Source organism: Mus musculus, chromosome 18, assembly GCF_000001635.26.
Source record: "Mus musculus strain C57BL/6J chromosome 18, GRCm38.p6 C57BL/6J".
NCBI lineage: Eukaryota > Metazoa > Chordata > Mammalia > Rodentia > Muridae > Mus > Mus musculus.
In genome coordinates this window covers 15,496,280-15,511,913 of record NC_000084.6, presented here as the reverse complement: position 1 = coordinate 15,511,913, position 15,634 = coordinate 15,496,280, and the positions used below count along the sequence as shown (strand labels likewise).

At 41.1% G+C, this 15,634-nt stretch overlaps 1 protein-coding gene across 2 annotated transcripts in view; it reads left to right on the top strand.

The window, feature by feature from the left end:
• Positions 1–15,634, top strand: part of Chst9 (carbohydrate (N-acetylgalactosamine 4-0) sulfotransferase 9) — a 308,385-nt gene that overhangs the window by 248,244 nt on the left and 44,507 nt on the right. The window contains exon 4 of one of the 2 annotated variants that reach the window (NM_001364992.1): positions 13,744–13,801. The exons of the other annotated variant lie outside the window; for it this stretch is intronic. Coding sequence (NP_001351921.1) covers position 13,801 — 1 coding nt within the window. The 5' untranslated portion in view covers positions 13,744–13,800. The remainder of the gene's footprint in view (positions 1–13,743; positions 13,802–15,634) is intronic. 2 annotated transcript variants of the gene reach the window in all.

The window sequence follows — 15,634 nt, the reverse complement described above, 5'->3', positions numbered from 1 at the left end:
ACTTCCCCACCATGCTCATGGATGCCATTTGGAAATTCAACATGAGCTTGGCTTTACACATCCACTCAAAGTTCCTTTCCATGTTAACAGGCATTTCAACCATCAGTGTGCTCTTAGAAGCCTCATATGCACTTTCAGCAGGCTGCTTCTTTCAGCATCAGGTCTATTTTCTCAGCTTATCCCACATCTTCTGATCTCTTGTCTTTCATTGCCAGGGGATGCTACATCCTTATCCTACTCAAATGTGCACCTGTGCCATAGATACATTGCCCACTGTTACAATTATTTTTTTGGGGGGGGGGTGTGTTGGTTTTTTCGAGACAGGGTTTCTCTGTATAGCCCTGGCTGTCTTGGAACTCACTTTGTAGACCAGGCTGGCCTCGAACTCAGAAATCCGCCTGCCTCTGCCTCCCAAGTGCTGGGATTAAAGGTGTGTACCAACACAGTCTATTTCTATCCACTCCAGAGATGGCAAAAACAGACCATTGTGTAGATGCACCACATTTTCTGTATCCATTCATCTATTGAGGGACCTCTGGGTTGTTTCCAGGTGGTTTTGGCTATCACAGATAAGGCAGCTATGAACATAGTGGAGCACATGGTCCTATGGCATGTTGGGGCATCTTTTGGGTCTATGCCCAGGAGTGGTATAGCTGGATTCTTGGGTAGAACTATTTCCAATTTTCTGAGAAATCACCAGGCTGATTTCCAAAGTGGTTGTACCAGCTTTCAAACCCACCAGTAAAGGAGGAGTGTTCATCTTTTTCTTGTACTTATTTATTTGTAGGAGTGTGTATGTGTATGTCTGCACACACCATGGAATGCATGTAGAAGCCAGAGATAAATGGTGGAAGTCGGCTTATTTCATCCACTACGTGGATACCAGAGATGGAACTAAGATTGTCAGGCTTGGTGGCAAGCACTTGTATCTGCATAGCGATCTTGCCAGTCTTATCTTTTAATAAATAGTCCTCCCATGAGTACCTATGTTTGAGCTCTTTATACTTTCAATGATAAGTTATGCAATCATGCATATATTTTTTAACATTATGGAAGTGTATCTTTGGGATTCACTAGGATTCAAAAGTTTGAACCAAGAAACAAATTCATAAGTAGTTGTATTGAATACTCAAATATTTCTTCCCAGCCATGGGAGAATGGCTCCTTCCCACTTTCTGCTTTCCTTCTACTGAAAACACCATGCCCTTATTTATTTCATCCTACCTTTCTGACAATACTTGCTCTTGCCTTTCTGCATTCCTCTTCCTCTGGTCAAAGCCCTGCTCTCTTTCTCCTTACCTCTTCCATTCTTGCTAAAGACTCTCCTTCATGCTTGATCTCAATGAACCCCAGTGCTATCATAATATCTCCACCCACATTTAAATCCAGACAGCTCCCTGGAGAATCAGATTCATATATCCATCTGCCTACCCAGTATCTCTAGCCTTAGAGGCCATGCAGATACTGGAGCCAGGCTTAAAGTAGAATGAATTACATTGCACTCTGCTTCTCAAATGACACGTTGGTTACATAAACACTTGGTATATTTCCCAATCTTCTAGTTGCTCTTATTTCTCTTGTTCACTTTTCCACTAAGCCAGTTTCACCTCCTGCACATTTCTGAAATGGATATTCACCATTTCTCTCTCTCTCTCTCTCTCTCTCTCTCTCTCTCTCTCTCTCTCTCTCTCTCTCTCTCCCTCTCCCTCTCCCTCTCCCTCTCCCTCTCCCTCTCTCTCTCTCCCTCTCCTTCTCCCTCTCTCTCTCTCCCTCTCCCTCTCTCATTCTCTCTCTCTCTCTCTCTCTCTCTCTCTCTCTCTCTCTCTCACACACACACCTTAATGTCATTCCTCTTCTTTAATATCCTCAAGGATGTTTTAACGGTCTTCAAAATGCTTCCTTCTCAGTTTTGAAATCCTCTCACCACAGCTCTGTCAGTGAGACTTTTAAAAATGTATAAAGATTATTAAAAATACTACACTACTTACAATCACTGCTGACTATCTAAAAACTGGTCTAGAGTTCATAATGTCTAGTGAGTATGGAAGAAGTTTAAGTAGCAATTTAACGTAAAAAGTGATATTCACTATTTCTCAAGCAAGCCTTCCCTAGGGTTGGTATTGTTACAGAGATGGCAACCATATCTGTTTATTTGAACCAAAAACCAGCATTAGGCTAGCCTGAATAGCTTTTTGTATAGCAAATATTTCCTGTCAGAAAAAAAAAAGGAAAACAGTGTAAATAGTGAGTTTAATCAAATCAAAGGAGAAAGACTTTTTAGCTGTGTGAGATTGAGATTGGTGGTTCAAACAACCAAAACATTATTGACCTAAACTTGGTTAAGAGAGGAAGAGGGATTACAGCCAGACAATGAGAGAAGATAAATTACCACCTCTCCTCCAACTCTGGGTTTAAATGTAGAATTACAGTGATTTATACACTAGTACTCTAGAGAATTAGTATATTTTTACCTAAACCATAAAACAGGCTTATATTCATGTAAAGGGGAAGAAAGAATAGAAGATTTTAGAATGGAAAATCATATAACAATTTATTTGTACATTGTTGAGAACAGTTGAGGATGTAGCTTAGTTGGCGCTTGCCTGGCATGCATGTAGCCCTGAGTTTAATCCCAGTGCTGCATAAACTGGACAAGTTGTTATTATCACCTATACTCTCTGAGCTCAAGGTAGAAGAAGCAGAGTCAGAAATGTAAGATCATTCTCTGCTTTCCCAGGGACTTTGAAACCAAGCTTAAATTTCTGTAGGCCTGCTCCATCTACAGATATAGGACTCATGCCTGTTTTTTTATTCATTACTAAAAGTAGAATTTCAAATACTTTGTTTCATATTTGGCAAGCTAAATTTCTGAACTATTTGTAAACTATTTAAATTTGAGTAATTTCTCCCCACTTCACAATAAAGGTAAATATTAGTTTAATTTTTTCATACCCCCTGTAAATCCAGAACAGCATTCATTGGTTTCTTCTAGCTTACTGCCATGCTTTTCAGCCAAACTTGAATAACAGCTTGCGTGATACTTCTATGCAGTCTGCCTATTAGTCTTTGCTTCCACAATCTGCAGTCTGAGGGAAGAAGATCTAGGCTGAGTCACTGTATGCCAGGTCCTGAGTTAAGTTCTCTACCTTTGTGATCTTGCTGACTCGATGAAAACAATTCTACAGCTATGTGTGCCAGTCTTAGCTCAGAGATGAGAGAGCTCAGGGTAGTTGTGTCCTGCCTGGTGGTCCCCAGTTCTGGATCATTACTGAAATCCTTGTTCTGCAGACAGTTCCTCTCAGAGCAAGGCTAGCATCCTTAAATGTATACCAAGCTTTAATTGGCATTTTTTCTATGAAAACCTAGGGTTGTTTTTTGAACAGAGATTGTGTTGGGCTTGGGATATTTGGGGGTTCTTGTTGATGTCACAGGGTCTTGTCCTGGCTGCACTCCAACTCCTTATGTAGCCAAGGATAACTTTGAATTTCTCATCCCCCTGATTCTATCTGGGTTCTAGGATTATTACAAATATGAACCTATATCCTCAGTTTATATGGTGCTTGTGTCAGAAGCCAGGGTCTCGTGTAAGCTAGGCAAGCGTTCTTCTAACGAAGCTGCATCTCCAGGCTGCCCTATGCTTTAAGAAAGGAGTGGCTGTATAATTTCCATTTAATGTTCTAAAGAGTCGTCAATATTATTAAGAAAATGCAACTGTTCTCCAGTGTTTTGTTTAAGTACCTGTGTCCCTCTTCATATTTCAAATCAAGAGCCTCCCATCCCACAGCCCCTCCTGTCTTTACGAGGGATTGCCTGACATTCTAAGCTGGACTCCAAGCTTTGCCCCTCTCTCCTCCAATATCTTGGTATCATTTTAAATTTAGCAAATAGAGAACCATGGTCTCAACTCCTCTGGCCTCAACTCCTCTGGCACTCCTCTTTCAAATGTTCCCAGTTTCCTGTTTCCAGCTTTGCATGAAGCTATCTTCTCACAGGTAACTGAGTTTCCAGTGCCTTCAGTTTCTGTATTTCCCAGTCCTCCATCCCTCATTATGAACTGTTAAGTCAGGGAGCCTTACACTCATCCAGGCTCTGCCCCACCACCTGCAGAATTGGTATCCCCCAGCCATGTCACTGTTGGGCTGATCTTCCCAAAACATCATCTTAATCAATCAACTCAAAAGTGTTCTAGGATACCCCTCACTGAATTCAAGGCAATCGTGATCCCTTATGTTAAAATGTGTTTGCACGTGGGGCCATATGCTCACGACCCCAGTTCAGGGTGCACTTCTCACTTTGTGTTTAAATCTTCCCTAGTACACAACAGCACTCTGACCAAGCAGAGCCCTCCCTCCTTGGCTATTCCACATTCGGTTAATGGCTTGCAGTGGGGGAGCACATGTTTTTGGTTTAGGAGTGTGTGTGTGTGTGTGTGTGTGTGTGTGTGTGTTTGTGTGTGTGGTGTACATATACATGTGGAGGCCAGGGGTTGACTTTGGTGTCATTCCTCATTTGCTCTCCACCATTATATGTTAATTCAGGCAGGACAGCTGGCCAATGAACTTCACAGATCCACCTTTCCAGCCCTCCTGATCCCTGACACGAGAGTTACAGATGCACTGCCTTAATCAGCTGCTTATGGGGGCTCTGCAGATCCGAATTCAGGTCCTCATGCTTGCCAGGCAGTGTCTTTCCAGACTGAGCCATTCCCCCAGCCCCTGGCATGTGATTCTGCACTTGCTTTTCCTACTGAGTTTGGCTTTGTTCTCATCAGCAATGTTCTCATTGTTCACCCCATTCCCAGTTCAAACACAGAGTCCTCCATAAAACATCTCCCAGTTTCCCATCCTGTCATATTAGTGCCAACCGTATAGATATTTTCACAGTCTTTCTTAGAATCAAAGACTTTAAGCAGTGAAGACTACATGCAGTGATTAAAACACTTGCTATGTTCAAAGACAACGAAAGCATCCAGGAAGGTGGGAAAACCTGCCGCATAGCACACAGACTGAAAGTGGCAGTGGGAAGCAGAGGCGCTGGAAAGTGACCCATTACCGGAGCAGCAACATCACGACTTAGGTGTATTTTGCCTCTGACTAAATAAGCAATTTACTATAAATATCTGACAGCTCTGTGATTTGGTGTTGTTTGTGTGAGAGAGAGAGTTCATTGTTCCCTCTACTTTATTTCTGCACCCCCTAAGCAGCTAACAAGCTAACTTGTCTAGAGTAGACAGCTTTTAAAATATTATTACAGGAGCAAATAAATGAGTTTTAATAAAGACAAAAGATCACCATTTGGGGAGAAATGTGCAGTGTTTGGCTTGAAAACTAAGGCAAGTGATAGTTTCTCTAGACTTCTCACTGTGTAAGCAATATTGTTCATAGGAATTTAAAGATTGAATTGAGTGTCTCAAATAGGTTGATGGACAAGGGATGAAAGCAGCCAGGATATGTGCATATCTTCTTCATCTGCATGCTTTTTTTCCTGAGGCTTTAGACTCACACTGTAATTGTTTTTACTGTTATTGAGCCATCCCCCAAGCCATCTCACAAGATTTTTTTTTTTGGTCAGAATAAGTAATAAATAATTAACAACTTAATTTTTCACCTTATGACTATCAAATGTACCCAGATGTTTTTCTGCCTTTGTTTCCACAGGTGTGTGCATACACACACCTATGTATACCCACAATCACAACCCACATATCTGACTTGCACCACAGCTCTCTTCTGAAAAGCAGATAAACTGTAGCTCCAGAGGGAAGTTCCAGGATCTTGGGGAGAATGACGGTTCATTGCTATGACAATGATACTTGGTGTTGCTCTCATCCTGCTCTTTAAGACTCACATCTTGCACCTAGCTTTTGCTTCAGTAGAATAAGAGATCAAGCTACTAGCTTTAAGTGGTGCCTAAAAGTCTCTGCTTCTAGATAGTTCCCAGTGGTGGGGGCTATTCAAAACAATTGATATCTCTCTTGGGGGTAAAAGCAGCAAGATAAACATGTCTGTGCTATATGTATTAGTACAAGGTCTTCTCTGCCATTTGTCACAGAAATAGACTGACTTCAAACAACAGTTTACATCAAATTCAGTCTCTAGACAAAGAAACTGAGGCTTGACAGAGAGTGAGGTATCTTCTTGGCGAGGCACCGTCCCGAGCACCCGTAATTCACTTAGCCCCTGGGCTCCTGAAGCCCTCATCCATTTCCACTCGGTGTTTCAGGGCAGTGTTGCTTCAGTTTGCACAGACTTGGTTGGAGGTAGGCACCATAGGTTTGATTGATACAGCAATTTGCATCTCAAGCCGGCACTCGATAAATACAGTGCCATGAAAGGCTACTCTCTCACCAGCCAATCTCCCCCTCTGGGCTGACTTTAGAAGCTCATTGATGTCACTTCCTTCCTCAGTCAGCAAGTGAATTTTCTTTAATTCTCAAGACCAGCTGTCCATGCTGTCAACAGAAAGTTATTAAAATTCCTTTAAAGTGAATAAAAATAGCCTAAAAGCAAATGTACTTGGAAACAGGAAAGAATCAGTATGCAAAGTCCACAAACCTCTGAGCAAAATAACGTTGATCTAACCAGAGATTTCAAGCACTGTGTATTCAAGATGCTAGAAAAAATAATTAAAGGATGCTGAACCACCCACTCCTTAATCTTTTATTAGTGAAGGTCTATACAGTTATAATTTGTCCCCTTAAATTCCATTTCTCCTTTTCAAATATGATTTGAATAAATTGGGAGATGATTTAGCTTCCCTTTAAGTGGGATTTCCTTCCTGCGTTATTCCATGGGTCAAAGAACATTTAAAAGTCCACCAGGCTGAGAAGATCTAGAGGAGGAGACAATATTATCACCAGCAGCCATCAGAACCACTGGAGCCTCAACATAATAACGCAATTATGCTTTTGACTTTGTAGGATTCAACCGCTCAAAGAGAGAGATCGTTTATTTCTTATAAAAAGAACCACAATAACTGGGCTGGAGAGGTGGTTCAGTTGAGAAAATGAACTTGAGTTCAATCCCCCAGAACCCATGTGAGATCTCAGCATGGTGGCATGCACTTACTATCCAAGCACTGAGAGATGGAGACCAACAAATGCCAGGCTCATCGACAACCAACTAAGCTAAATTAGAGAGGTCCATGAAAAGTGAGAGATCTTCTCAAACAAACAAGGTAGGGAGTATCTGAAGTACACACCCAATGCAGAACATTGGCCTCTACAAGAACATACACAAACACATACACACACACACACACACAGAGAGAGAGAGAGAGAGAGAGAGAGGGGGGGGTGAGAGAGAGAGAGAGAGAGAGAGAGAGAGAGTAAAAGTTAATTTACTTTAATAGCTATAACTCTCAGGAATGAGCTACCTGGCTGCTGAGTACCCTCAGTCTTGGTTGTCACTGCACACCTGCACACTTGTCCTGTTATTTCCCCTTCCCAATAGGTCTTAGCCTCCATCTCTCAGCAAGTGGACTCCAACCTTATTGCCTGATTGGTCATTACTAAGTAGTCAAGAACCTTCCAAGCATGGGTATGTTTCCAGCCGTGCACATGTCCACTGTCACCCACCTCTTTCTTGTTTGGACAGATTCCCGGAATACTGATTTTTTTGTCTCAGAAAGTTATACACAGTATTGGCACCAGCTCAGGCTTGTGTTTTAGGTTCCTGCCATCACGTATCTTACAGGTTTCATCCATGACCAGCCAAGGCTTTCTAACTACACATACCACATATCCTATAGAGTGCATATGTGTCCTTCCACTATGAAATCTTAATAACGTGCAGCATAGTCCAGGAAAATGATAAAAATTTGGCTAAATTCAAACACACACACACACACACACACACACGTGTGTGTGTGTGTGTGTGTGTGTGTGTTAATCTTTAGGGAAAATAAAAACATATCCTAATTCATTTAGAATTAGCTCTCTATCTTTGGTTTCAGTTGCCAGAACTTGGAATGTGTAATATAGAACTGTCATGCAAAAGATGCTAGATAAAATAAGGTTGTTAAAAGGAACTTCTGCTTTGGATTGGTTTTCTAAGACAGTTTCCACTGTCTTATCCAAGGCTTATGTACCCCAAGTTGACTTCCTTTCCAACCTCTGAAGTTCCAGGATCAAAGTTTGTGTCATCATGCCCAGCTTACAAAATGACGAGGATGATGATGATGGTGATTCCTTGTCAACTGAATGTTTAAAAGCTCATGGACACTGTGACAAACTACCTGACAGAGACAACACAAGAAAAAAAAAAAACAGTTAATATGACTCACAGTTTGAGGAGACACAGTCTACCATGGTGGAGAAGACTTACCAAGAAGAGAAAGAGACAGCTTGGTCACATGCAGCTAATAGTTAAGAAACAGATAAATACCAGTGTTCAGTATTCTTTCTCTGTGTGTGTCTCTCTGTCTTTGTCTCTGCCTCTGTGTGTGTGTATGTTTGTCTCTGTCTCTCTGTCTCTGTCTCTCTCTCTCTTTGTCTCTGTCTCTCTCTGTGTCTCTTTGTTTTTGTCTCTGTCTCTGTCTCTGTCTCTCTCTCTCTCTGTCTCTCTGTCTCTCTCTCTCTCTCACACACACACATACACACATTTTTTCTGAGACACTAGCACATGGATAATTGCTACCCACATTCAGAGCAAGTCTTCCCTTCTCAATTAAATCTTTCTGGAAAAATTCTCACAGACACATCCAGAGTTATGAATCCTAGGTGACTCTAAGTCAAGTTACCCATGAAGCTTAATCATGACAACATACCTGTGATCATCCTGCTACTCAAAGAAATTATAACCTTTCTCTGCTGCCTTAATAATAAGCTCACAGTCAGCTATTGAATGGACCACAGAGCCCCCAATGGAGGAACTAGAGAAAGCACCCAAGGAACTAAAGGAAACTGCAACCCTATAGGTGGAACAACAATATGAACTAAGCAGTACCCCGGAGCTCTTGTCTCTAGCTGCATATGTATCAAAAGATGGCCTAGTCGGCCATCACTGCAAAGAGAGGCCCATTGGACATGCAAACTTTATATGCCCCAGTACAGGGGAACGCCAGGGCCAAAAAGGGGGAGTGGGTGGGTAGGGGAGTGGGGGTGGGTGGGTATGGGGGACTTTTGGTATAGCATTGGAAATGTAAATGAGCTGAATACCTAATAAAAAATAGAAAAAAATAAATAATAAGCTCATTACCATCATTTGCAAAATCTGCTCAGTCTACCTTCAAAAGTCCCCATATTAATAGTTTCAACAAAGTCCAAAGTCTTTTTTTCTGAGGCTTAAACCAATCAGTTAGCTGTAAGACCCTTTTAAAATAAAATAAAAAAAAATGGATAGAACATTCCTTCTTCTTGAGCTTCATGTGATCTGTGAATTGTATCTTGGGTATTCTGAGCTTTTGGGCTATTATCCACTTATCAATGAATTCATACTAGGTGTGTTCTTTTGTGACTGGGTTACCTAATTCAGGATGATATTTTCTAGTTCCATCCATTTGCTAAAGAATTTCATGCATTCGTTGTTTTTAATAGCTGAGTAGTACTCCATTGTATAAATGTACCACATTTTCTGTATCCATTCCTCTGTTGAGGGGCATCTGGGTTCTTTCAAGCTTCTGACTATTATAAATAACCCTGCTATAAACATAGTGGAGCGTGTGTCCTTATTACATGTTGGAGCATCTTCTGCGTATATGCCTAGGAGTGGAATATCTGGATCTTCAGGTAGTTCTTAGAAGGGGGAACAAAATATGCATGGGAGAAGATACAGAGGCAAAGTGTGGAGCAGAGACTGAAGGAAAGGCCATCCAGAGACTGCCCCACCTAGGGATCCATCCCATATACAGTCACCAAACCCAGACACTATTGTGGATACCAACAAGTGTTTGCTGACAGGAACCTGATATAGCTGTCTCCTGAGAGGCTCTGCCAGTGCCTGACAAATACAGAGGTGGATGCTCTTAGCCTACCATTGGACTGAGCACAGGGTCCCCAATGGAGGAGCTAGAGAAAGGACCCAAGGAGCTGAAGGGTTTTGCAGCCCCATAGGAGGAACAACAATATGAACCAACCACAACCCCCAGAGCTCCCAGGGACTAAACCACCAACTAAAGGGTGCAAATGGAGGAACCCATTTCTCCTGCCACATATTTAGCAGAGGATAGCCTTGTCAGTCATCAATGGGAGGAGAGGCCCTGGGTCCTGTGAAGGCTCAATGCCCCAGTGTAAGGTAATACCAGGACAGGGAAGCAGGAGTGGGTGGATTGGTGAGCAGGGGGAAGGGTGATGAGATAGGAGGATCCAGAGATGAAATGAGGAAAGGGGATAACATTTGAAAAGTAAATTAAGAAAATATCTAATAAAAATATTCTTTAAAAAATCTTATAAAGTTTCAACATCCAATGGCCATAATAAACATTCCTATTCCAAAGGGAAGGAGACATCACAAAAATGGGACAGGCTAAAACAAGATGAAAGCACAGCAGAGGAAACATCAAATCTTGCTGCCTCTTGATGGGCATCTAGGCTTTCAGAAACATCATTTGTGTATTGGTCAGTGTTTCTCAGCATGGTATTTTCCATTTGTCTTGTCATGTTATCAAAATGCTTCGGATTGCAGAGCTTTTCGGATCAGAGAACTTCAACCTGTATCTGCAACCTCTAGCCCCAAGTATTTCAGCAAAGAAACACAGACCCTATCCCTACAGTCAGGGACTCCTGTGCTTCCCTCTGCCCCATACTATCACTGGCTCCCTTTTGCTGTTTCCTTGCTTCTGTGTCTTTTCCTCAGGGATGAATGCAGTTTGGGGCTCTTTTTCAGGGTAGGCAGGGCACTCACTGAATCAAATGCACCACCATAATGGTCCTGTTTCACCATAATGATCCTGTTTCTCAAATTCTGGAATCATCAGGGGCTTGATCATGTGATGTCCAATATCATCAGCTAGATGCTACCAATTTTCTCTGTACATGCAGATTAATAATTGCATATTTGTACACCAGGAAAGAAGAGTTGATTTATTGCCTTGCTGTTTCCAACCCCACCCCACCTCAAGAAAGTGTTTACATGGAACACTTTCAAGGCAATTCATTTCTCCAGCAAGGATTATGTTAAACGTAGATTACAATATACATGTAGATGTATGCCCAAATGAGAAAGAGATGAAGCCAAGTTCTTTGGAAGCAGGAAGCAAGATGTTTAGCAGCTACTATCTTGTTCACAGTTGACTCCTCAGAGCTCAGTCCTCATATGTGACTTGAGGAAGCTGATCCACTGGTATCCATTGAATAAGTGAATAAGTTACACCAGATAGGATCCTTTCTGGTCTTAATTTCCTGTAGCCAGGTGTTACCAATTAGCCTCAACTTCTTCCACATGCTTCGATTGACTTTCCTTTTTATCTTCTTCCCTAGGCTAACCCTTGAAAGCTATCTCCTAGTGTTTGCACCCCTACAAAATCCCCAAACCATGTTCCAGCTTCTCTCCATACTCTGTCCAATTTATTTACATTTCCACTCTTCCTTCAAATAGCCTCTCTTTTGAAGAGCTCATAACAGCTTCCAAGTTATCAGATGCCTAAACCATGAGACAACTAACTGGGCTTCAGGTCACCCAAAACTCCATGGGTAAGGATACTTCCATCTCAACTCTTTCATCTACCCACTTTCAAAATACTCTCTCACATTCTGCCTTCTCATGACTATAGTTCCTGTAGTCAAAGTCAGGTCGTATCCCTGAACTTGGATTTATTGTCTTGTATTTACAGTATTACCAAGCTTTTGCTCAATGGTACCTATTGCATTAGTTATTTTCATGTTTCCATAATAAAATATCATGACCAACATAATTTAGAGAAGAAAGATTTTATTTGGACTTATGAATTCAGAGAGCGAGTCCATAATGGCAGGGAGGCGTGTGAGCAGGTGACTGGAACAGGAAGCTGAGATAGCACACCCTCAACCTTGAGCATGAAGCAGAGAAAGGACCTAAAAGTGGAGTGAGTCTATGAAGCCTTCCTCTCGAAGCTCAACTTCATGAGTGAACTTCCTCAAGCAAAGCTAAGCCACCCTGTAACCCCAAAACAGTGCTATCAACTGGGGACCATGTGTTCAAATACATAAGCCTACAGCAGGCATTTCTTATTCAAAATGCCATACCTATCCAAAAGATAAGGCTGTAAAAAGCACTAAAATCCTGTTCAATGACAAGTTAATCATAATGCCACTAATATTGTGGTCCTGAATTGTTGGTGATATATTTCTGAATAAGTTATAAAAGGATATAGTGTTTAATGGCAAAATAGCCATGGGAAACCTAGATGTTCTTCAAGGCTTGCAATAGTTCTTGGTTCTTCTCTGTGTTTGCTGATCATGTCAGTCATAACTCAATTGATTAAAAGCATTTCTCAATGGCTCATCTCTATCATCTCAGCACCAGGATAGCCAAGGCAGAAGGATCATAATCTTCACATCAGCATGAGATAAACAATGAGTTCTATGCCATCCTGAGCTACACACAAGATCCTGTCACCACTATCACCACTACCACCATCATCACAGTCTCCTCCTCCTCCTCCTCCTTCTCCTTCATCATCATCATCATCATCATCATCATCAAATTATTGCCATTTTACATTTTACAGTTTGTCTTGCTTTCTCTTCCTCCCTTCTTCTACACCATGACCTTGTTGATATTCTGCTGTATTTATCTTTGAATAAACAGAATTTAGGAGGTATCTGGCATACTTAAGTTAGAATAATTTTTAAATTAACATACTGTGTACTCCACAACCTATGGCAAATGCTTTCAGTTCATTAAATTACTGAAAACAGTTAACAGGTGATGAATCAGAAGTTTTCAGGGGCTGGAAGTTGTTAAAAGAGCCAGAATCTGGAAAGTTATTTCACATGTTGTGAACTACCATACAACACAAACTTAAAAACTGCAAATTCTTGCAGATCTGTGCCTGGATGCTAAAGGTCTAGAAGCCTTTTGCTGCTGCATTATGTCAGCATTTTTCAGAGGAGCAGATTCATAGTCGCTCTTAGATTCTCAAAGGGGCCTGTTATCTTAAACAGGTTGTAAATCACTGGTTTAAATTGTTTAGGCAGCAAAAGAATATCCCTCGAAGTTGTTTTGTCAGTTTGAAGTAATTAATCAACTAATGTACAGTAGAAGGAGAGATGAATGGTTATCCATTAACTTGTAAGAATGGGATATAGTTATTCAAGAATACTAAATTAGAGAAAAGTCAGTTCCCCAAAATGTTGCTGGCAATGGGTTGGAAATGTTGCTCCAGCTTCCATTCCTGAAGTTCACGAATGGACCGTGAGTCTCTAGAACCTGTTCAACTTTGGATGAGCAGTGTGTTCACAACCTCCTTCAGTAGCTCATTCTGATGCATTGGTTAAAGACACCATGCAATCAAACATAAATAGTCTAGGAAGCTATTTCCTGCATTTTATCAGCTTTCCATTCCATAAGCCTTTTGAAGTGTTCTTATTCCCCTGCCTTGTAGTCCATTTCAACAAAGCCACATTAAACAAGGAGCAACCACAAAGCAGACAAGCCATCCCATCCAACCCACATTGCTGACTGCTGAGTAAAAATTATTAAGCCAAACAATGGTTTTTAACAATAAACAATGTCAATTTGAACAAGATGAACAAACCATTCTAACTCTAGTCTTCTATCCAAAACAAACAAACAAGCTAACAAAAATGATGTCTACTTATTGCAGGTGTTCCCAGGAGATAAAGTATGGGGAAGAGAATCTACCACCCAGGAGTAGCCCCAGAGTTGAGTATAGTAGCTACCTACTTCTCTCCATGGCCCTAAATGCATGTCAGATTAGAATAAGAGAATTTCTTGGAGCTTATTTCCTATTTCTCCTGTAACGAGCCACAGCAATCACTCTATCATCATCAATACTAATAGAAGATGAGAAGGTACCTCCATGGGAATGAGCACTTCTGTTCTTCCAGAGGACCTAAGTTCTGATCCCAGCATTCACAGCATGCAGTCAGCTCTCACTCCAGCTTCCTCCACTCTAGCTGCCTCTTCTGGTTAAAGACACCATGCAAAAGACTAATACATGCACACATGTCTCTCTCTCTCTCACACACACACATGCGCACACACGCACATGCACACACGTGATCACATACCTTTAAAAATAATTACAATAATAATAAAATATTTTCAGAATGTATTGGACTCTCTCTTTCTCTCTTTCTCTCTTTCTCTTTCTCTCTCACTCACTTTGACCCTTGACTTGGGAGAATTTTTCTCAGAACATCCAAAGTCTAAAGGTACTCATATTCCCTGCATAAAACGCAGTATTTGTGAAAGGCATCATACTTCTTCCCACACACTTCAACCATGTCTAGCTCATATTCTGTGCCCAGTACTGCAAATGGGTCCTCTGTGAATCATCCCAGGATCAGTAATAAAAACAATCTGTGGATTACAAGTCCACATAAAGAGGCTGACAATACTATAATGTTGGTGGCTTTAAACAACAGCACAAATTTGTCAGCCCCGTGAGATCAGAAGTTCAGAGACAACTCAGCCAACTAACAGCAACGTATTGACCAGCTGCACTTGTGGGAGGCCCTAAGGGAGGAGTCATTTCCTTCCATCCTCCAGGTCCTAAAAGCCAATGCCGAGGCTTTCCCTCAAAACATGTTGTTTCTTTGATAAAGCTATCTGCGTATAACCTGTTAAATCTCAGCACTGAAACATATCGTGACTGTCCAATGGAGATCTTAAAAATAAAGAAAATCTTTTTTTATTATCTGGCACCTCCAAGCTTGGCCCTGGAATTTCTTGGCAACAGCTTAATCAAATATCCTCTATCTGTACACCATTCTATTTTCTATGTTCCTTATATTTCTACTGTGCCCTAAATGATGCCTTGCCTGGTACTCCATTGTTCAAAGTAGACATATAGTTGAATGATAAAATGACTAGAGAGTTTCGCTTATATATTATATCTTTTAAAGAAACAGACTGCCAAATTCTTTTTAATTACAACAACAGTAACAATAATGTACAAAGGATGGGAGTCATTTCTATCCTCGCATATAGGAACAGGGAATCAAATTCAGGTCACCAGGCTTGGTGACAGACACTTTCACCCAGTAAATTGTTGGGACAGATGGCCCATAGATTGGCACCTTCCTAAAAGAGTGAATGTGCAACTCACATTTACATCCTGGGGTATTTGTTCCACAGAAATCCTGCAACATCCAAACCCCATATATTATATTCACAGCAGCTTTACTCTGTGCAGCCAAACCCAGAAACCACATAATTAATAGGTTACATCTATACTGTGGAATAGTACTCAGAAAGCAAAAGGAAGCAACTGCTGATTCACACAGCCATGAAGATCCAATGCAGAGTTACACTTGCTGATAAAACATCAGTCCCCAGGGGTTATATAGCCATATGATTCAAATTCTATAACAGTCTTCATTTAGATGTTCTCACTGAGGCAATCTGGATAAAGACTACAAGGAATTTCTCTGTGAGTGTTTGTTTGTTTGTTTGTTTGTTTGTTTTGGTTTTGTTTGAATTGGGTTGGTTTTGGTTTTGGTTTGGTTTAGAGACAGAATTTCACTCTGTAG